The sequence below is a fragment of the Lipophrys pholis genome, assembly GCF_963383615.2.
Source record: "Lipophrys pholis genome assembly, chromosome: 16".
Classification (NCBI taxonomy): domain Eukaryota; kingdom Metazoa; phylum Chordata; class Actinopteri; order Blenniiformes; family Blenniidae; genus Lipophrys; species Lipophrys pholis.
In genome coordinates this window covers 8,322,845-8,346,682 of record NC_137634.1, presented here as the reverse complement: position 1 = coordinate 8,346,682, position 23,838 = coordinate 8,322,845, and the positions used below count along the sequence as shown (strand labels likewise).

Genomic DNA, 23,838 nt, shown 5'->3' with positions numbered 1-23,838 from the left:
CAACTTAAAGTAGTTGTTGATGTTTATTCAGTTCAAATACAGTATTCATATCATTCCTCATCAAAATACTTCAAGCCTACCACTGAAAGATGGACTTTGTAGCGGACATAACCCTCTTGTGAAGTGCAAACTTCACAGTGACAAAGGATATAAGTAATTTTCAACATAAATAAGTTAAACATTCATCTGTAGTTAAGGCATTTACGTAGAATAACACATTTCTGAACATGAATCTTTAGATAACTGATTATAGCTGGATGTTAGTGTTGCGTAGTCAGCCTTAGAGAATGCAGGCTTGCCAAGAGTAAAAGAGTTCTCTCTGTGATCAAATAATACTAAAAAACCTTGCAAACAGCCAAGCAAGAAATAGTGAGCTTGTGAAGTTTTGAGTACAACAGGTGATGCAAAAATAACCATCATTAGAACCAATAAATCTCCCATCCAGGCTCAGTTAACTACAATACATATTGAGGGGAGGTTTCTTTTTTTCTTTTTGTTAAATCCAACAAAATTCTTAAACATATGTTACTAATTCTCTAAACCCTGATCAAATCTGTTATGGAACGTTTTCTTGTGTGTCGAGGAGGTTCCTTGTCATTACAACTACTTTTAATATCGGCAAAGATTTGAACTGTGTTTCAAAGGTAAAGCTCTAAAATGATAGCAGCTTCAGATCCCTGCATGAAACAGTATTGTTCATTCTCTTTCCAGTATGTTCTTTGAACTCTCTGCTCGTCAGTGAATGGCCGTTCAGTGAAGGTGCCCCCATTGTACATTTCAATCTTTGTCCCACTGTACATTGAAAGCCTTTATTCACATACAGTGCAATGAACGTTTCAGTTCGAGGTGGCGATTATGTGTGGTCAGCCCATTCTTCCCATATCCAGCTCAAAACACACGATAACGTCCAGCACCGACCTTCACTTGAAACTACAGTTATGCAGATTGCTTTCGCTGATATTTTTTCTGCGTTTAATGAGGAAGATACAGATTCTTCAAAGGTAAGGGCTTACAAACACACAAGAAGTTGATTACATTTGTTGTCTTCTTTTAGACAATTGACAATGAGATGTTCAGTGTTACTTGAGAAGCTTAGGTGGTATTTGATTGAGCTTTTAACATGTTTTAACATCCATAAATGTTAAAGATTTCTACCAGAATGAAACATTATATCCTGTTTTAATGAGAAACTGGTAATGAGTTGTATTTTTAGAAATGGGTGGCCGTGTCATTATAACTTAAAACATTAACACTTGGAAAATAGAGTGTTGAATATTTCACTCATTGCTGGTATGTAACAGTTAAGGCTTTCACAGAAAGAAAAGTCTAACCATGGGAATTGATTCTTTATAACTGAGTCAACGTGAAAATACGGATACAATTTGAGCATGAGATTAATACATCTGGTTTCAGGGACATACTTCCTTTGTGAGAATATTAAGTCAATATTTTTTTCCTCCATAGGAGTGCAGGATAAAATGATCCCACCTGGTTGCTGTACATAGCGTTGGAACTATTGCTTCTCTGTAGAAATGGGGGACTGGTCCATTCTCGGCCGCTTCCTGACTGAGGTCCAGAACCATTCCACGGTCATCGGCAAAATATGGCTGACAATGCTGCTCATCTTCCGCATCTTGCTCGTGGCCTTGGTGGGAGATGCTGTCTACAGCGATGAGCAGTCCAAGTTTACCTGTAACACCCTCCAGCCTGGCTGTAATAATGTCTGCTATGACACATTTGCCCCTGTGTCCCATCTCCGCTTCTGGGTTTTTCAGATTGTGCTCGTCTCTACTCCCTCAATATTCTACATCGTCTATGTCCTGCAAAAAATTACAAAAAACGAGAAGTTAGAGGACAGAAAGGTTGACGCCGTACCGAGGTCACCACCTTTGTTTGAGAGGGACAAACATATAGGAGTGGATAAAGAGAGAGCTCTGGAAGCTGTCAGTCGTGACACAGTGTACAACAATTTGGACTGGAGCTCACAAGAAGGTGAGAGTGAAGAAAAAACCCAAATGGAAGAGGAGATGAGAGAAGTAGGGAAGGACCCGACCCAACTTTCAAGTCAAGTGCTGCTCATTTACATCATACATGTCCTGCTGCGCTCCATCATGGAGATCATCTTCCTGATTGGACAGTATTATCTGTTTGGATTTGAAGTTCCACACTTGTTTCGATGCGATACCTACCCCTGTCCAAACAGAACTGACTGCTTTGTGTCTCGAGCGACGGAGAAGACCATCTTTCTCAACTTCATGTTCAGCGTCAGCCTGGGGTGCTTCATCCTGAACATTGTGGAGCTGCATTATCTTGGCTGGATTTACATATTTAGAGTGCTGTTCTCTGCGTGCTGCACATGTTGTGATTCAGACAGAGACCCCATGCAGCAAGTGGAGTTATATTCAGACAGCAACCCACTGCTGCTTGAGCTCAAACACTCTTTAAGTGGAACGGTTGTCCTGCAGACCACCTCTGCTGTATCCAGGGACCGGAGCAGTGGTATACCCAACCAGGCCCCAACCATCTCCTTTGAAACAGACTCAACACTGGAGTGCACTTCGAAGAGAAATCTGGATGAAAAGGAACGCACCAAAACCAGATTGCACAACATGGCTAAAATAGGACGAGGCAAAAAGTCTTGGCTTTAACCTCTATTTTGTCTCATGTTTGTTCTTTCCTTGCATTTGACTGCATTGGTGTATCCCATTTTTTTTTCAGTATGGAAGTGTTTTACTAACCCAAAAGTTGTTTATGATTAAAAGTTTAGTGACAATTCATTCAACTCTCAGGTAGAATCAGTCAGTGTATTTGTTTTGATGTTCATAAAAATGTGGAACCATTTGGTGAAGCTTCCACTATTATATATACCGTGGTGATGATGTAATATGGTGCAACATTACAGGCATGTAAATACTGGCAAATCAATGTGTTGATCTCCCTATTTGTTTACACTTATACCCCCATTACACAAGCTTTGCTGTAGTTTCAAGGACAACGAAGAATCCCTTGAAAATTGGCACACACAGCTGTAAACATCAATTTTGAATGTTATGTTTTGCATTTTTTTCTGACTGGCTTTAAAATACAGAGAGTACTATTATCAGTTCCAAAGCAAACCAGCATGAACTTCTCTTGTGTACTCATGTGTTCTAAATTAACCTCCAAGATGAAAATGATCTCTCAGACTGAATTATTAATTCTTTTTTTTTCTTTCTTTTTTTTTTAATCCATACAAGATTTTGAAGGTTTAATTACATGGGATGTTCAAACTCAGGCTCTCATTTCACAGAAATGATTTTAAATCAGTCAAATAATCAGGCAGGGTAGTTTAATGTACATAGCAAAATTCAGATATGAGGCATTTTAAGGAGCTTTATGCAAAGATAGAAATACAATAAAATAAACATCGAGTCCATATGAACATTACATTGAAGATAATGAAATATAAAACCTTCAATTCAGGTGATGAACAGTTAAAAACAAAAAGCACGTCTGACAATCTTCAATAGTGTCTCAAATGTGTAATTTAGGAAATGTTTGAGTCCTGACAAGGAAAACAGGAGCGTATAACTTTGTCTTCAAACTGTTTTGGATTTAGTAAATAAAACATGCCAGAAGGGGTCACTGCTGTCTAGTCTACACTGCTGCTGATGCCTTCATTGACAGTTGGAACTATTAGACTTTATAAAGTTTAAACATTATAAACTAAAATACAAAGTTTGTATGACATGTTTCCTTCAGAACATGTGCACAACCATATGTATAAATATTTTTCATTTACTATCTCGGGATTTAACGGTTTGTTCCCGCTATTTCAGCCTCAAGCATACTTGCCATACATTTAATCGGCTGTTATAAAATTATCGTGTTTTTTTTTATTAAATCTGGATCATATAAATGATTTAGAAAATTAAAGTATTTGTTTTTTTTTCCCACTGAGAATAAAATATATGAGTTTCGAGTTCATTCGCAACCGAGCAGAGTTCTCCGGAGACGGATTTTACCTTCTGTTCATGAAGGCATCAGTAGTACATTTCTCGCACCTGCTGTCAATTCCTGCGAAGAAAATGCAGAAAACTTATTTTCAGACAATTACGCTTTTTATCGTTTTGATCGTTTGCAGGTAGGTAATTATTCTACCTCATGGCAGCAGTTATTCTCTGTTATTTCTGACGAATGACATATTTCCACTGCTGAAAGTGCTCCCTGAGGCCATCGGTACCAGAGAATGAGGGCAAAGCAGCTTAAAGGGAGAGAGAGCATTATGTCCAAGCTGAGGACTTATGATAGCGACAAGCCAACTACACAGAGCGTGCTGTCAGTTCAGTAAAGGTAAACATTCTGTTTTTTATGGGGAGTTGACTATATTGACCTAATGGTAAAAGGGGTGTCAAGTTGTTGTTATTGACTTCTGTCCTCATGAGATGTGTTTTAAGTTTGGATTAATATACTGTTGATGGGTCCAAAATACGTAGCAGGGCTGCTGGTTATTGAGAGAATCTGATCAAATATTCACCATCACTGAATGGTGAGTATTTGAAACCAGGTTAGCTGTCTAAATTAAAACTCCTCCTAATATGGTCTGGATGTGGGGCAGCTTCAGATGTACGCTGGTAAAAAATGCAATAAACTCATATTCATAGTTTTGTGCTTTGTTCCGAATGTTTACATAGAAAATCAAGAATTATATTGGTAAGATAAAGAGAAGTGTCATGGCGTGGTAGCAGTATTTTACAAGGTGAGTTTATGGTTTATATTCCAAAGGTGTGACGGAAAACCTATATACACAAAATTGGATTGAGAAAATAAGAACTTGAGCTGTGTTGTGGACTTTGAAGACCCTATTATATTAATCCATCATCTATGCCCACTTCATTAAAACAATGGATACCAGCGGCAGGAATTAGATCTATTCCAGCCATAACAAGGCAAAAGGCACTCTGGTTATTTAAAATGACCACTTGATCTCATCTATGCTATTGTAACTTAACCTCAATCTAAGCTGTATGCCTTTAAATTGTGGCATCAAACGGGCAGGCAGAAGGAGAACATACAAACGCCATTCAAAAAGACCAGCGTCAAACCAGGAACATTTGGGTGTGAGGCAACAGTGCTAACCACTGTGGAGTTGTTCTGTCTACTATCTATTGCAGTTAGAAATAACATTCTGCAACTCCGTCAGAGGGTCAAAACAGAGAAACAGTCTGATATTTTAGTCAAACTGCTTTTTCTTTCATCGCGGATGCCGGAGAATAGACAGTAATGGCCAATGGTTGTACTCCCAGTAAGTTATTCAGTCTGTTTTTGTATAGTCAGCTGTTGTAATATACTTTTGTCAACACTTTTCATAATTTTCCCCTTTTACTTCTTCCTTACAGATGACTTTACGAGTGTCTCATCCCAACAGGGAGCACATTCACGACACTGACTTAATAATTTATATGAAACTGATAGTTTCTTGTTGTCAACACATTCAAGTATTAGATAACTGCTGAAACCATCAAGCATGTTTCATCTAATTAAGAAAGACAAGGAGAAGGACTTGGGCAAAAAGGAAAAGAAGGAGAAGAAAGAACGTATGTCCCAGGCGGAGCTAAAGAGCCTGGAAGAGATGAGCATTCGTAGAGGCTTCTTCCACCTTAACCGAGGGAGCTCTAAGAAGGACCCCCGGTGCAAACTGGAGATCTCGAGCCCGATCCCAATTAAGGTGGCCAGCAGCAGTGAGCTCTGCCTGACAGACCTGGAGGCCGAAAGGCTTCAAAACAAAGCGGAGCAGGACATGGGACATGCGAGTGCAAGTATTTCCGGCGAAGAGGTGAAGGAACCTGTACTGGCGCGTCATCACAGCTCTGTAAAGGAGAGGGCGGCCAAGTTCGGAGAGCTGGCCAGGTTGAATTCAGTGGTGGGCCAGAGGCAAGCAGTCAATTTCCAGAAAACATCAAATATTCGCGAGCAGAATTGGAATGTGCCGAATTCCAAGTCCTACCCCAATCCAAAAGGAGACCTTGTGGTTCCCATCCCTGAGTTGGTGGAGAAGACCTTTCCTGGGGTGAACCTGCAGTTGCCTCCTCTCGATGCTCCTCCAATACCAGACTCGAGAGAGCTCGAACTACAGAGACGCAACACTGGGGATTTTGGCTTCTCTTTGCGAAGGACCACCATGCTAGACAGGCAGCCCGATGGAGCCGTGTGCCGGCGCGTGGTGCACTTTGCCGAGCCAGGGGCAGGAACCAAGGACCGGGCTCTGGGCCTGGTGCCAGGAGACAGGCTGGTGGAAATCAATGGGATCAATGTGGAGAACAAAAGCCGGGATGAAATTGTTGAGATGATCCGTCAGTCTGGAGAATCGGTCCGGCTGAGGGTGCAGCCCATTTTGGAGCTGAGCGAGTTGAGCCGCTGCTGGCTGAGGAACCCTACAGGCCTGCATGGAGAAATATTTGATGTAAGTAGCACTGTAGAATCATGCACGATCCACTGTGTGAGTGTTCTACATGAATGTGCACATCAGCATCGCATCTATAGAACTCACCCAACAACATAAATCTATTCTTTAGATGCCATTTCCTTGACAGTTCCAAGCTCTGTAGTCACATCACAGTCTGTGTTCTTACAGTTACAGCCATGTACTACAGTCTCAGTACAAAACTATTATTATTTGTAATTTATTTCCAAATCTGCATCCAAACGTAGTGGATTAAATGATGCCTTGAACATAGGCGGGACTTTAATGACACTGGTAATGTGATTTTGTGCTTGTATGTATGGGGGAGTGTCCTTGTGTGTGTTTTGAAAGAGAGAATGTGTTCGGGTGTATATATAATCCCCCTACCACCCCCCTCAGTCTTTTGACGGCAAACAATGGGACGCTGAAGACAACAACGGCCCAAACGCCGCCACAGCCAATGGCCATATGGTCTCGTAAGACTTGGCTGGCCGCCCATTCAGTTCGTTCTGCTTGGATAATTATGTGCAACAAGTATAGCAGCATCAAGTTAAACTCTTTATTAGCTGACACAACAAACACCTGAATTCAAACCTTTAGTTGACTTTTAACTTTTCTTCACAGAGGCTTTGGTCTTTGATATATAAACAAATATTCAATTAATGGTTGTCCTTATTCGATGTATGATCATTATACTTATAATTAAATCAAACGCATAATATTAATGTTTCAGTCAGTAAAATCATTACTGTTAACCTCACCATGTCAGGGTAGTTGTCAAGTTTAGATGTGGCCCAATTCACATTCTACAGGGCTAATGAAGTGCTCACAGGCTGACTGACATGAGGACGACTGTTTACATTCTTTCGTAATGCAACAGATGCAGCTTGTGGGTCTGAATGTGTTCTCGGAACGTCCATTCATCCATTTGCGTCCCTTTAAGGAAGCGTGTGTGTCTCTCAGATATGCTTTGTCCCACATCCAAACCAATCTTGATGATCATTACAACACAGGCCTTTTAGAAAAAAGCAAAAAAAAAAAAGCTGACCTAGAACCAACAGCTCTATTTATAGGTGGTTAAAATAAGATCTTGATTCTAGATCTAGAGCTCTGCAACACAGTTATCTTCCATGATGCTTGACGATACTATATTTTGTATGGTGTTTGAAGGTAAATAGCACTGACTTAATGGTTATATGGGAATTTATAACTCGGTGATATTAGCTCAGTATTAATAGCAAAATCATCTTTATTTTATTGAAAGGTTAAAAAAATAAATAAAATAAACTAAAACCCCTCAGCACGAGGATCATATCATGAATGAACACATATCTGTGTCACTAAGCTTTAAAAAGGACATTTTGTTATTATAGGGACTATTTTCTTTTGGCTAGGAGCAGTGACTTTGTGGAGTTTGTCATCATCCTGATGTTGCCAGGCAACCAGTGAGGATTGTTGTGCGCACAGTGGGAATACAATAATAATAATAAGCCTGTTACAGAACAAAACCTGCTCAGGATTGGTATCAGCGCAGCACCTGCTCCCCCGCTGTCTGTTTCTTTTCTTTTTCTTTTTTTTCTTTCAGGGTTTCTAATTACAGCCCCATCAGACGGTTTGCTTTAGGTCGCATGATATTTTCTTACACCCTTGACACAAACATCTGTCATTAAAAGTAGAAAAAAACTCTAATGTGTCCCAGCACTAAACAAATTGTTTTGCCTCTTCTGTTTGATGATTAAAGCGTTCAGTGTTTTTTCCATAGCCACGAAAAGCTTATTATGACAGTGGCGGTCTTATTTAAAATTTCAAAACCTCTTAATGCCTTCAATTATTACATAAAGGGCATTATTTAGAGATTCATATCTGCTCTCGGAATGGAGATTGCAGCAATTTCTGATGTGTCTGTCAGAAGAAAGATATGAGGAATTAAAAAAGGGGATCAAAACAATGTAAAACATTTAAGTGGGATTATTATGAGCAAGATTGATTGAGTGTCCCAAAAAGGCGCTCCTAAAAGGCAGGTGTGCTGCTCAAGAACACTCTTGCATTTCAAACAGGCGTTAATGTTCATTAAACTGTATCAATTCCTCCCGAAGCTCACGTACCCGCGTACTATTGTGCATTTTGGCAGAATAAAAGGCTTTTGATTATGTTAAGATCTCCAGGGTGTGCCGGGACGCATGGCCAGTGATGTGTTCAGGGTCATTGGGTGTTTTGGGCCCCGTGAACACCAACATGGAGGGGATGCTTTTTAAGCTTGAGTTGTGACATGATGTTTGGCCGGAGCGTTGGTGTCGTGATAAGCTCTACGAACTTCAGCTCCTTTCCCACATTGAACTGCAGATTTCTATAGAAATGCCCAAGCCTTCTCTCCACAGAATAAATTGACAATCCTCATTTCTTCAAAAGCGTTGCGTCAGTTATGTATCTTCAGTGGGAATTTTTTGTATCTTGAGGAAATATAAAGTAATACTCTAAATGTGGCCCATGCAGACATTTCAGTTAACACAATGCCAAATGTGTTCACATCCATACACTTATCTACTTATTTCCCTTCTCATTTCTTGTGTTTCTGCTGTCCAAATTTGCTGTTCTCGTCTAGAAATGATCAAATGGTTTAATCTTCTCCCTCAGCTGCCCATTCAAATTACATCATCCTCATTCCCAGTCGATCGATGTTACAGTATCAAAGAGTTTTAGTCCAAGTGTGGATTAAAAAGAGGTGGAGCTTCTCAGGGATCAAGCTGTTTGGTACATGATAGGGGCTACAACTAACATGTCATTTGATTGGTTTGAATATGATTTATCTAACTGTACATGATTTCCAAATGTCCAATGAGATTTTTGTCTGGGCACAAACAGTGACATGACTAGTTTGACTGCAGTTTTTTACATTAAGATGGGTATTCTTTCAGACATCATTTGTCATTCGTAAACAAGAGCTGCTCTGATTCTTACTTTTTGTTTTATTTATGGAAAATAAAATGAGATTATGAATGTAAATAAGGAAATCTGTTAGAATGCTCATTTGCCATGAGCTGTTGCTTTTATCTGAAAATCATTTTGGACTGTTCAGTGGGATAATTTCCCCCCTTGTTTGCTCCCTTTTAAAAACAGCAGGTTTTATCAGACCTGTGTTTGACTTTGCCTCTCACAAATGCTCACATGACCTGCTTTCAGAGAGCAAGCTTTTTGGCCTATTTACAATGTCAATTAAAATCTGGGTCACATCTCTGGAATTGTGAGAGGAAGTCAGAATGTGATGTCCCATGATTCCTCTGTGCTCTGAGCTGCCAAATCTGTCAAATCTCCATTTCTCTCTCTCTGCATTAAAAAAACAAAACTCAAACACAGGCATTAAACTAATCAAATAACCCATTATCATCAGTTTTAACAGTAAACACAACACTAACATTTCTCAAAAGCCAAAAAGACTTGTGTAGATCATATGTAAATGAATGTATTTAACACTTAATATCTGGTACACAACAATTCATAATGTGATTTAAGCAGATTTGATAGTATGGAGGAGTTATGTGGGTCAGAATCAGCCATGTCTACAGCGCACACAGCTCTTAATCTTTGGTGTGCACTAACCATTTGTAGACAAACAGTTGACACGTTGCTGTGTCCCAGCACCAGACTCTGGGATTAGCAGTCTGTGCTACATAGACCAGCCAGGCTATGTGTTTGAATAGATCTTGCCCTGCAAAACATCTGAGCTTAGCGCACGGAGAAGATGCTTTATAGTTGTTTCTCTGTTTTGTAAAGCAGTAAACGCTTTGATTTTGCATGACAATATTCTGCTGGATGCTTTTATATGTGGTAGCCCAAAAAGAGACGCTCTCACTGTAACTATGCACAAAAGAATGGTTGTTTTGATTTGCCCAACGTTGCCTAGTCAAGCCTGTTGCCAGACTCTCGTGTTTTCCTTGCGTGACAACAATCCATGACATAAGTAAACTAAATGCCTCCTCCAAGGCAACACACCCTTCCAAGACTATATTTGAACTCAGTTGGTTTCACCACAGTTTGCCTTAGACAAATGTTTAATTTTAAATGTCAAAAGTGTCTTACTTTGAATTGTACAATAGTCTGCTCATTAACTTGATATATCACAAGCCTCTGCCTAATTTTGAAATGCTTATAGGCCTTGATGTTCACTTTGATAAACATCAACATGAAACGTGTATTATTTGTGATTTGTCTGCAACAACTGCCCAGTGTTGCACTCTTATTTGGGGTTGCCACTGAACAATGCAACGCCTTGAATGTAGGTCAGTATGGTGTGCCAAAACTGAATCTTCAGTGAACTACAGGAGTCAACTCATTGCTGTATAGCTCCCTCTTGTGGTGCAAAGGGCATGGTGCTGATCTTAAACATTCAAGATGTTTGCAGCTTCATGTAAACAAATTTGTTGTAGTCATATACTTTTATGCATATGCTTAACTATCCTGATAAGTACATCAGTTGCTTACATGTTCATGTCAACGACCAATCTTATTTGCTTTGTTATAGTTTTGTGTTTCTTCCATTTATAACTTCTCATTAAATGGCTGGTCGGACAAATCTAAATTATATCTAATGAGGAAGACTCCTTTTTCATTTCCTGTCACCAGGAGAGGAGAGTTGCAGGAAGAAGTGGCACTGGCAATTGATGTGGCATTGCAAATTCTATTTATACCCCCCCTCTGATTTTCAGCAGCTGTCCCTCTTCTATCTCTATGCACAGCCCCTCTCACATTACCCCCCCCCCCCCCCCCCCCCCCTTCCTCTTCTCAGATCACAACTTTTCTGTGCTGGACTGGCTGTAAACCCGCCTCCCCCTCGAGGTTGCCCTCCCTCCCTCCCTCCCTCTCTCCGTGTCTCTCTCTCATGGCTGGTGCGTGTGTGCACTTCTAGCAGACCCTAGGTCTTACCCTGCCTCGGCCTTGACTGCACTGTTCCAGTGACAGAGTGAAGATTGGAAGGTTAACCAGGCCCACAGAGAAGGTAATGGGCTCGGGCCTCTGGTGGACTGTGTGTGTGTGTGGGGGGTGAGAAGAGTGGTCGGCTCAGGGTGTACATGCTCTGCTTAGCACTTCCATTAGGGCTCTGATGGCGTTCTCAGAATGGCCTCCTTTGCTGCTGAAACTATTTATAGGAGTGGACTCTGATGAAAGCAGAGCTAGAGATGGTGAAACATGCTGTGGCGCCACTCACAGGGTCTTCTCAGTGAGTTAAAGTCGGTGAAATAGTTGAAATACTTGATGAACAGTTGATCATTAGTGCTCTATGATTTCACAGGTGGTATATTTCTGTTGTGCTTGTTTGTAGTCAGTTTGGCCATTTCTTTATAGGTGAAAGTCATTTGTTACCTGATTGATTTTGTGGCATCACTGCGAAAAAACAAACAAATCAATGTAGCGTCAAAGCTAAAGTAAAGATTTTAATATCGAGCGAATGTTTAACAGAAAATTAGAAGACTACTGCGGATGAGGATGGTTCGCCAGTGTTTGCAGTGTTCATGTTTTGTCTGCTGCCATGTGATGAAAGCAAACTGTTTCATTTCATTGTGTTGTCCATATGTTTTATCCTCAGTGCTGCATGGCCCCACTGCCCTGTTGGTGTTTGACCTGTTGTGTGCAGAAAACAAGTTCACAGTGTCACCTCTAAATTGCCATTCCTCATCGCTCGGCACCATACATCCTCCTTTCTTTGGCTCTTTCTCTCTCTATCTTTATTTCTCTCTCACCATTCCATACATTTATCCTCCGCGTCGTCCAGCTTAATCCATGACTTCTGGCCTGTCATCATGGCGTACAAATCCCGTTTTTCTTTCTGGGAGCAAAAGGGAAGTCTCGTTTTGGTGTTTCTGTCCATTTGCATCTTGTTTGCGTGTTGAATTTTTCCAATGTGTATTCATTTCAATGAAGAACGCGCCTGGCATTGGCATTTGGTTTTATTGTGTTTGTTTTGCTCCCTCTTGCGCAGGTTAAAGTTGAGAACAAGGCAGATGTAAGTTCCCTTCAGATGCATGTGTCTGGACAGTTGTTGAAATGGTGCAAACAGTTTTGTTGTGCAGGCTAATGATTATCACCATGGGTCATCAGCTAAATGGTCCTCTGACATTAGGTAGTGAATGTTGGAATAGGCGATGACTGTGTCAGCTGATGGTGCTTGAGCTGGTGGTTATCTTAGGACAACTGCACTATTACAGCATGTGCTTGATATAGAGCATCTTTATCTCAGTTAAATGTCTTGTGATCACAGAATTTAAGTCCAACTCCACAAATAATTGTAAAATGTTATCAATTTCAAAATGATACAAAGAAAAATCTACTGACTTTTTCTTCTATAAAAAGTACTACATACATTCATTTTGTATCTCCTCCCGCCAAAAAAAAGAAAAAACAAATATTGGAAAATATTACTGTGCGAATGGAATAACTAAGCCAGTCCAATAAAATTAAAATTCACCATATGTGGATGTAGCTTATGATATTTTCTTGTCTATTTCTTCCCTAACGTTTTTTGGCACCACACAGGAGAGGTATACCCTACACATTGATAATCATTGCCCTAAATTATGACTCATCTTCATCATTTCTTAGTGTTATTCCTCCCCGCCTTCATCAGCAGCTGCGTTTGTTGGCATTTACTGCCACCAACTGTTTTATATTGTGTGGAACAAACTAGCGCGTGTGCAGCCTTCTGCACGCTCATCATACAAACAAAACATTGCCTGATAGACTTTTCCTTTTTTCATCTTATCAGATATTACATAGGAGCTGGTCAGACTTTTTTTTTTCCCCCAACTCACGCCAATAAGTTTCAAATTAAAATGTTGAATTAAATGGCCTTATTTCATAAACTAACTTGACTGGTGGGTTTAAGATCTGTGAAAAATAATCAACACCATGTTCTACCTTGCTCTGTTTGTGTACAGTCTGATGTAGACAGTAGTCAGCCCCAGACAGTGACTAAACCTGGACTAGACGCAGACAGTGGTCCAAAGTCAACAGCATCACCGGCTGAGGATCCCAGTTGTAACGTTACCATGGGTGGACCCGACGATCCTGGACAGCAGCAGGGCTCTAGTGGTAAAAAGGTGGTGAGGGTGATCAGAAGAGTTGTGAGACGTGTGATTCCTGCTGGGACGGAGGAACAGAACCAAACCGCTGCGTCGACATCTGCTGCGGACTCTGTGCTCAAGAAAACCAAAGCCCCTGGAGAGGAGAAGGATGATATATCCGTGGGCCTGACCAGTCTGATGGGTCGAAGTCGAACCAAAGAACACCGGCCTCGCACTCGCACCCAGGACCGCAAAGACGACATGATGGAAGAAGTGAAGCTGGAGGAGGAGAAGGGAAGCGCAGAGGAAGAGGAGGAGAAATCCACCGTGGATAAACAAGGGGAGGGCTCATCTCTGTCCAGTTCTACAAAGCCTGCGCCACAACAGTCGAACCCTCTCACCCCTCCAGCCGGGTTCATACCTGCATCAAACCCCAACCCTTTGACCCGGCCTGCTGGGTTCATCCCTGCTCCAAAGCCTGACCCCTTAGCCCCACCTGCTGGTTTCATCCCTGCTCCCAAACAAAACCCCTTGGCCCGACCTGCCGGTTTTATCCCAGCTCCAAAACCCGACCCACTGGCCCCACCATCTGGTTTCATCCCAGCTCGAAAGCCCGACCCACTGGCCCCACCATCTGGTTTTATCCCAGCTCCAAAACCCGACCCACTGGCTCCACCTTCCGGTTTCATCCCAGCTCCCAAACAGAACCTGTTGTCGCCGCCACCTGGTTTTATCCCTGCCAGAAAACCTAGTCCTGTCCCCCCAAAGCAGAATCCTCTTGCAAGGCCTCCAGGGTTCATCCCTGCCCCTAAGGCAGATCCCCTAGGTCCCCCTGCAGGGTTCATCCCAAAGCCGCGGCAGTCAGCTTCAAAGAAACTCGAGGTACTGAGTGTAAAAAGTGCATGTTTGTAACCTAACAGTGGGTGCAGCGTGGCTTGTAATAACACAGACATTACGATTAACAACTCCCACCCAAGTTTTCCTATTGATTTTGAATATGGATTGTGAAATTTCACTACTGACATTGGATTTCAACTACATCCCTTCTTTTTTTTTTTACATTAACAATCCTCTGAACAACCTCTGGTCATTTTGTCTGACGTCAAAGTTGCTCTTAAGCCCTGACAGAAACTTCAAATACCAGAGCTCCATCTAATAAGTGAAAAGCAGGGTGCATGCTCGAGCTCATGATCAGACTTCATCAGTGGGCAATAAAGGCTGTGCTCATGGTCTGCCTCCAGGGAGTGTGGTCAGCTGAAGTTGTCTGAGCGCTGAGCTGTGACTCATTACTGTCACTTTCTGGAGGCAGAGGGTTGTGAAGTTGTGTTCTGTCCGCTTTGGACCACTGAGGCAGGAGCTTTAAGGATCTTTTTAGGGTGTTTTTCAAAGGAACAGGAAGAGTTTCGAGTGTCCGTATGATATTTTTTGAAAGCAAAGATATCGATTTAACATCCATTCTTTTACAAGACGCAAACAGTGAGGCAAGATGCCTCAGGCACAACACTCATTACTCGTTTCACTTTTAATGAATTAATTTGATGATTGTATTTTCACTTAATGTTTAATTGTTTAGCACTTTACACAGTGCACTCCTATGTGGCCCTAGGTTAAATAGGGTAGTTATATTAGGTGGTTGGGTATGGAATACTTGTGTAGTTACTTTGGTCCATACAGTTTGTAGCTCCTGCAATTTAGTTTCTTCGACATTCAGTCTGTCAGAAGGCTCTCTGAAAAATGCATCAGCAGATGTCCATGAAGTCTGGCAAACCATTGGCTCTTTTGGCTGCGCAGCACAGAATTTGATTTTGGAGATACTCACCTGGTATTTTAACTGAAGGATGTCATGGTTTTCACTGCTCAAGGGAGATATTTAGTTTTTGAATATTGAGGACAGGAACAATATGTCAGCTTGGCTCAGAAATGTTATTCAGACTGTGCATCTCTGGAGCTTTGTGTTGTGGATTTGCTTTCTTGTCCTCACAGGAGATAGAATTGTGCCACAAAGACAATTTGGCATCATGAGGCTCAAACTGCCTTAGCCAAACCAGACCTTAGCCAAACCAAAGCTCCGCTGGAATTGTCTCAGGAAAAAGAAATGAATGCATGTACAATTTTTTTTATTTATTTTTTTGTCTTTATGATGTGAATCAAAGTGGAGTGAATTCAAATTTTGACCATTTCGTAAAGAAAGTTGTAAAACACTGTCCACGAAGTTAACTAACACACAAACGATAACACACAGAAGGCCACAAGCAAAACTAACAAAACATCTAGAAATGCAGAGGCCGACTGCCACTGCGCCACCAACACTAGATATCACAAAAACACAATAAAAAGCCATACCGTTTCAACTTCTTAAGGCGAGCCCCCAAATTATGTTGCGATCCCCAGCGAGCAGGTACCAATGAGACCGAACACAACGAAACAAGCCAAGAGTTACAAAAAAAACAAACCCAAAACATGTATTTTATTAGGAAAAAGGCAATCAATGTGAGCATCTATTATTGATTGAAAAGGAGTTTGGAAGCACCGGAGTCCAACATAACTTTGATACCAACAGCAGCAGATATGGGACAGAACTGAATTGATTCAGGCTTTGCTACGAAAGCTCTAATGATCTATTTTAAGATGCTACTTTCAGAGTCGTTTTGTCAAGATGGTGCTAAATAATAGTGCCTTCATAAAACTGGGATCCCAGATAGACTGTTGCCACTTCTGAGTTGGGAATGTTCTTGTTACCGCCATAAATGGACAAACAACATTGTCACGAGCCACATAAATCAACACATGGACAAAATATGTCCTCATTGGTCAATATTATACAGACTTTTCTTCTATGTATTCTGCATTAAAGATGTTTTTTTTTTTGGTTTTTTGGTAACTATTTATGCTTGACTAAGGAGAGAGACTGTTTTGGTTTTACCTGCTCGAAAGCCATAACGTGCATCAGTAAGAAATATAATTTAGCTGAGTTCTCTTTCAGGGAGTTCCTTATTTGACATTGTTCAGGTGTATTGTTTGTTCCCACCAGTGGGAATTTTTGAGCTTACTCATGAGCGCATCTTCATTTCATTACCTTGAAGAAATTACTGACAAACGCCTTGATTCATTCGCTGCAACTCCTAATGATCCAATTTTCTACAAAAGTAATTTCCATCACCCATTTCCTGATTGAATAAACTGGAAAATTAAATTAGAAGAGAAGTAGAGGCAAACATCCTATAAAGTGGGTTGGTTGGATGTGTAAAATTAAATCTGGAGTTAAAAGAAAATTGACCAAGTTGGAGCTAAAATGATTGCCATCTTCATTATCATCATCATCTTGCCATGCTAATTTCATCTCTGTGTGTGCGTGTGCGTGTGTCTGTGAATGCCTTCACATGCTGTACAAAGGTAAAGGAGATGGGTGGTCCCACTGTGGTTTCCTATGACAAACTGTCTCCTGTTGCTCTGCTCCATTCCCAGTCTTCACCCAGTCAACAGGTGTGTGTTCATCTTCGTCTGTTTACTCACATTCACAATCATATGACATCTTTTTTTTTTTTTTTCTTTTAACTTCCATTAAATGCTTTATTTTCCTAAAGTGGACAATCACAGGACTTTTTTACTTTGTGGCCACCAAATTGCTGTTGCTGGCCCTGATATCCAACTGTAGATCCCAGAGCTGACTCCCTCTGAGGAAGACTACAAGCGTGTGAAGAGGATCTTCACTGTCAATGACAATGATGTAACTTTTATTTTCTGCATCAGCTTGCTTATTTGTTGCATCTGCCATTCTTTCTGATGGCCTATCCTGTGACAAGCTTGACTTTTAGTTTCTCCAGTGGAAGGAAAAAAAATAAAAAAATCTTCAAAAAGAAGAAATCAGAAAATGATAAAAATATGAGAAATGTTTGGAGTCATAGGTTATGGACATCCTTAAGAATTGCATTAGAACATAAAAGCTTTCAGGCGATAAGAGCCAGATTTGAGTAAACACTGAAGGCCAGTGAATTGATAAGTTGGTTGCAAATGTTTGTTTTTGAATGAGAAACGGCATGAATCATTTTCCTCTTGCAGACGACTTGTTTACCATTAAACTGCATATGCTTAGTGTCAAGGCAGCACTTTCGTTGCAGTCATTCAATAGCATCCATTGGATTATATCCAGAGAAGTACATACTGTCTGACGGTAGGCTGTGACACCGTGTGATTATATTGCTAATGTTGGATAGTATGGCTCTGAATTGTAACTGATTTTCCTCAAGGTCTAGCACACTTTTTCTCCCGACTCTGATCTCCTGTTGTTTCAATTCACGTCCCGTGTATCTGTCTCTGCTTTTCTGTGGGTCACTGGATCCCGACTTGCCACTGTCGTCTTTGCTGTTTGCATGACTAGCGTGCCAGAGGCCGCAAATCCTCTCAGGTACAGCCCGCTCGACCGTTCGCTCGCTGAACTCCCTTGGTTGTAGAGTGCTGGAATCTAAGCCTGTTTTCTTCTACTGACCCCTCTATGCCCTATTTTGTCTTTGCCTGTCTGCCTGTCTTTGTTCCCACACTTTTACTGGGTTCACGCTGAGGTCAGGAATAAGGATGAGTCTATATGGATTTTATGCTGATATTATGTCCCAGAGCCTCATATCATATTAGATTTTGGATGAAATATTATGGTGATTTATGGTGCCTGGATGTGGATTACTGTTATGGGATGCTATTTTCCCAACTTGAGACTCTTCTAGTTAAGTTATTAGCCTTTATTCACCAGCTTAGTTAATATCCACATATTACTTTTAATGTTTTGTCTTTCATGTTATTTATTGATATGCAGCTTTGTATTATTATACTACCTGCTATATTATCTGTCTTTCAGGAGATCTTAACAATGTGAATTATACCACATATCTTATCTGCAGTGGACTTAATGCACCCCCCAGTTGTACAATGATAATAGTACTTTTGGGACACATGTACATCCTTGGGTTAAATACTGTAGATAATGTATTGGTTAACAACCTCTAAAATGCCTTGCACTTATCTGGAGGAGCATCGGTCATATGGACAACTGACTTTGCATGCAGTGACAATATTTACATTTACTATTTGCACTTTTGTGTTTGTGGAATACTATATTTATCGCTATTAGCACCCCCCCAATGCTGTTGCAGACACTTTGTGGTTGTCTGAATTTATATTGCCGTGTTCAACTTGAATTGTAAATATACCTTTGACATATGTGTTTTTGCAACTCATTAATGACCTCATCAATGCACTGATATTCATACTGATTTGTGATGAATTATAGAAATCTGTCGATTTTCTTGTTGACTGTCTTTTTATTGTTTGGTTGGACTGGACTTGGTTTTTTTGCTGTATTTTGTATAATATACTTTTGAATCATAACAGCTTGAACTCTTTTTTCACAATGCCTTGTATTACAATAGCTCAATTTTGAAATTGAAACTTCAGCTTTTGAATTTATGTGTCAAATTTAACAACCACATTTTTTTTCCCCTTCTGCTGCTCCCTTTCTACAGTCCAAGCTCATCGAGGACCCTGTGGCCATCCTTCAGGCTGCACACTCGGCTGCGTCTAAGGTCTGAGTATCACACTGACTGCTTGTAATTCTGATTACACCCCCTCTCTCCCGGTTTTAGAGTGATGTGTGCAGCAACCGAGTGTCGGAGTGTGTTAGAATGACTCTGTTAAATTGTGAGACAATCACTACCCAGTCCAGGATTCAGCCGTAGTCGTTTCTCTTGAAGTTTCCCTGGGTAAGACAGGAGAAACTTCTCTCACAATCACCACTTATCACTTAACTGTGGGTTGACCTCACATCACAAAAGAGAACAAACAAAAACTGCCAATTTGGTGCAGTGATTGAACACTTGGTATGTTAACTTCAATGTATGTCTCATGTGGCTTAAACCGTATGTAGCACCGCGTTCCCCGCTTAGGGACCTACATCTGCTGATTTCACCATATGCCATACTTTCAAAGTACTTTTTCCACTGCACTACATGAAAGTCATTTATTCTTTGTGTATTTTTGTGATGGAACTGGTTGTGATGAGGGACCCCCGCCTCACCTCCCATCTGTGATACCTTTATAGTGAACATATTACATGCACTCTCAGTGAGTTCAATGAATACTCTACAAGCTCTGAAAAGTGCATTAAAAGGGGAGTCATGGGAACTCCGGTTGTCCTGTGAAGTGCTGCTGATGTAATGGACGTAAATGCAGGTAGTGGAATATGAAAACATGCCAGCTCTTACCAAATCATACATGTTTCCACACCTGCAGAAGCCCGAGATCCACTGAATTGAGATCCGCTTGTTTTTGTCTGCAGTCATTTAAATTTTGTAACGTGAGAATCCAACATTTCCTTATTCTGACTTTTAATTTCTCCTCACAGGGAAAGACTGATGAGCAGATAGCAGCAGAAAGAGTCTGGTATAACACCGAAAAAGTATGGCTTGTCCACAAGGATGGCTTTTCCTTGGGTGAGTGAAACACCTTTTTTTAAAAATGCTGCACGCAAAATGACAGACTGATAGAAAATTACACCATCTGTTATGCAGTATATCAAAACACGTTCTCAAGTCCCTCCTCTGCCAGTGCTGATATATTTGTTTCTGGGTGACATTTATCCATACAATGATAGAAATGGGTCTTTAAAGGTTAGAAAACTTCTTTGCCAATTTCAAAAGAGCACATCTCGGTAGATGTCCCTGGTTCAGCCTGTATAAAATTAGACTAACCTATGTGTTTCAATATGTGACAATTTTAATAAGTTGCTCCCAAAATTAAAAGCGCCACACCTTATCAGGTATGCAAGATAAGATGGAGCTTTTGCACTCAGGTCGAGATCTTGTGTCACAATAAATTAACTCCACACTTTTGCGGTGATGCAGCAACTCTCCTGAAGACAGAGACAGGCAGTCTGCCAGAGGGGAAGGTGAAAATCCGCCTGGAGAGTGATGGATCTTTATTGGATGTGGATGAAGATGATGTAGAGAAGGTATTTAATCATCACATCAACTCTGAACCTCATCAATTCCAGATGACACCGGGCGAGAATGTGTGTCCGCTTCTGACTTTGAACTCTAGGCAAACCCTCCAGTGTTTGACCGAGTGGAGGACCTGGCCTCTCTGCAGTACCTGAACGAGTCGAGCGTGATGCACTCGCTTCGGCAGCGCTATGGCAGCAACCTAGTGCACACCCATGCTGGGCCCAACATGGTGGTCCTCAACCCCATCAGTGCCCCGTCGATGTATTCGGAGAAGGTAGACTGCAGCCTATGTTTGTGGACTTTCATACATGAGTGGATGATGTGAAACAATAGTCATTTATTGTCGTCTCTCCAGGTGATGCAAATGTTCAAGGGCTGCAGGAGGGAGGACACGGCCCCTCATATTTACAGCATGGCACAAGCTGCCTACAGGAGCCTCCTCACCACTCGCCAGGATCAGTCCATTGTCTTGCTGGGCAAGAGTGGGAGTGGCAAGACTACCAACTGTCAACACATCATCCAGTATCTTGTTACCATAGCTGGGAGCACCAACAAGTCCTTCTCCAGTAGGTTGAAAGCAACACACTTTAGATCAACGTAGTACTCTTTGCCACTGATATGATTAAAGGTTGTGGCCCCGAGCCAGCATTGTTTCCCCTTGATGCCACTCCAGATGAGCACATCCCCTCAAATTAACACTGTACGAATAGCACTTTCTTTGATTGATTGATTTGTTTCATATTATACTTGATTGTACTTGATTGATATATAAAAGCTTAATTTGAATATGCTTAAATACCATTTCTTTATAGTGGAAAAATGGCAGGCTGTCTATTCGGTTTTGGAGGCTTTTGGAAATGCGTCCACCTGTATGAATGGCAACGCTAGTCGTTTCTCCCATATTGTTTCCTTGGACTTCGACCAGGCCGGCCTGGTGACGTCAGCTTCTATCCAGGTACGCTAAACCACATTCATGTGTCTAAAACCTGCTTAGTCTCTCCCTCATCTGTACCTGGATTCATCTCAGACATCAGTCAGAAACTGGATCCAAACAGGCTTGGTTTTCATGCTTGCTTGTGTTGCCAATAATGATGTTGGTTTTCTCATTTAAATATCCTGTTTTGATGAACTTTTGCAGACCATGCTTCTGGAGAAAACGAGGGTTACAAGAAGACCAGAGGGCGAGTCCACGTTTAATGTCTTTTACTACCTGATGGCTGGAGTGGACAGCTCTCTGAGGTCAGGACTAATGCCCTCATGCCAATTAAAATGACAATTTCCCTCAGTTCAAGAATGTTGCCAAGTTCCTCTCTTTCCTTGAAATTGTGTAGACTTAAGTGTGTTTTGTGTTGTTTTTGATTCTCCGTCAGAACCGAGCTGCACCTCAACCACTTTGCCGAAAACAATGCATTTGCCATCATGCCACAAAATAAGGTAAATTCTACTTTTTAATGAGCGGCTTCTCTGTTATTTTGTTTAAATAAAAAGATAATATTGCGTTTAGTGATTACCAAGCTAAAGTGCTGCCCTTTAAATCTGCCAGGCGGAGGATAAGCAGCGGGCCTCTCAGCAGTTTTCCAAGCTGCAAGCAGCCATGAAGGTTTTGGGGATCAGTGCTGATGAGCAGAGAGCCTTCTGGCTCGTTCTCGGGGCCATCTACCATCTTGGGGCTGCAGGAGCAACCAAGGGTGAGATTGCTGAACACACTGAATGGTTTGCTTTTCTTTGGCAGCGGCATTGATTGGCTCTGATATTGGTATTTATAAGAGAGCACCTACCAGTAACAAAAATGCAAAAAAATCATCCCTCACTCTGCCGAACAATGATAAAACTTACCCTTGTTATCCAAAAGATGTTTTAATAATACTTCATGTAATCTGACAGATACCAAGCTTTCATTATCTTACAGTTGGTTACTTTTTTCTGTGTGATGCAAGACAGATGTAATCCTCATAACTCGGTGATACATCTGCACTTAAAAGATGTTGCTCAGTGCACAAGCTGTGGGGCTGAGACACACTGATCCTCAGCTCAGAATGAAGAAGAAGAAGAAGGAAAAAGAGGCTATTACGGAAAGGTTCAGGTGGTAACACTGACATAAACCAATTGAAATCTCTTGACACCACAGATTTATCCTGCCTTTGCAGTTCAAGGCTGGAGGTGAAGTGGTTTTTGTATTGGACATGCATTTTGCCGAGGTTTACCTTGTAAATTCCTAACTGACTGAACAAATTACATTTTAAAAAGTACTGTTTTTGTTAGACCGTCCGAAAACCACCAGTTAGCAGAATTGTCTACATACATATTTGCAACTCAAGTGTGGAGAAATCGGATTTTAACTGGAAACTTGACAAACATTTTTCTTCATAATAATGCTTCACGGGGATAATGAGAGCAGCAGTTTTCACAAACACAAGGATTTATTTATTTACAAGTCATTTGTGTGATGAAACAAAACTCAAAATTTTCTTTTCCTTTCAAAGTAACAACTCTTTCTCAGCAGTGTTTGACTTTAATATTATAATTAGATATCCACCTTTTGTAAGGGTTGAAGTTGTCACAGGGATTCTTTATTATTGGTGAGGTAAGCATTACTCATATTCTATTCTCGAGTGTGAAGGACCCCTTAGGCTTTTCAAGGCTGGAGTGATTAATGGTTTTAAAGTTCTTTTCAAAAAGAGGTCTAAAGTTGTTTTTCTTTTTCCCAAATTTTTTTCATTTGACTTTATTTACATGTGATAGTGACTTCTTTTGTGCTATTTGGACCATTTGAAAATCCTAGTATATTATTATATTTTTACTATTATCTCGCAAGGCCATATTTGTATGATGATACACATCAACATCACTTTTGATCGGGAAACATCGCTTTTCAAAAATATTTTTATCTGATTGTCTCTGCACTGCAAATCAATTAACTTCACATCACAATAATAATCAAGGAACAAATCGCGAACACAGCAGCAATCATAGTTGCCCTACACTTTGTGTTTGTAATATGTTTATTCACTCTTCTCTCCCTGGCTGCAGTGTAATTGCCAGACACTTGTGCGTATTATCTTGCCAAATTATTTTCAGTGATCCTCTCCAGATGGCTACCAATAGTTTTTCCATGGTGGTATAACACCATCCAGGAAAAGCTTGAAAAAAAAAAGCTGCAATGAATACATGTCTGTATTGTGGCTGAAGAATTTCCGTCTGTTTATTTAATGTGAAGACAACACATTTTGATTTCAATTCACCCTACATTTACGAATCAAAGAAGGAGCAATGCCTCATGGAAGAAGTGTTCAGTGTCAGTCTCCAAGTCTGATGGAATATTATAGAGTTATTTATGAGAATACTCGACATA

General features: G+C 40.8%; 2 protein-coding genes across 2 annotated transcripts in view; both read left to right on the top strand.

The window, feature by feature from the left end:
• Positions 1-1,532: 1,532 nt before the first annotated feature.
• On the top strand, positions 1,533-2,648 carry LOC308122279 (gap junction delta-2 protein; the record flags this gene model as incomplete). The annotated part of the gene is made up of 1 exon (XM_080484020.1): positions 1,533-2,648. One exon carries the CDS (start codon positions 1,533-1,535, stop codon positions 2,646-2,648), a length of 1,116 nt encoding a protein of 371 aa, XP_080340146.1.
• A 2,858-nt stretch (positions 2,649-5,506) lies between these two features.
• The window catches only part of LOC308121434 (unconventional myosin-XVIIIa-like), a gene marked incomplete at its 5' end in the record, with an annotated part of 65,907 nt that continues 47,575 nt past the window's right edge, over positions 5,507-23,838 (top strand). Inside the window, 14 exons of the mRNA XM_080482665.1 lie at positions 5,507-6,442; positions 12,417-12,440; positions 13,372-13,824; positions 14,110-14,379; positions 17,153-17,224; positions 19,011-19,070; positions 19,889-19,976; positions 20,388-20,494; positions 20,584-20,760; positions 20,842-21,052; positions 21,299-21,441; positions 21,625-21,725; positions 21,857-21,920; positions 22,030-22,174. Coding sequence (XP_080338791.1) covers positions 5,507-6,442; positions 12,417-12,440; positions 13,372-13,824; positions 14,110-14,379; positions 17,153-17,224; positions 19,011-19,070; positions 19,889-19,976; positions 20,388-20,494; positions 20,584-20,760; positions 20,842-21,052; positions 21,299-21,441; positions 21,625-21,725; positions 21,857-21,920; positions 22,030-22,174 — 2,851 coding nt within the window. The remainder of the gene's footprint in view (positions 6,443-12,416; positions 12,441-13,371; positions 13,825-14,109; positions 14,380-17,152; positions 17,225-19,010; positions 19,071-19,888; positions 19,977-20,387; positions 20,495-20,583; positions 20,761-20,841; positions 21,053-21,298; positions 21,442-21,624; positions 21,726-21,856; positions 21,921-22,029; positions 22,175-23,838) is intronic.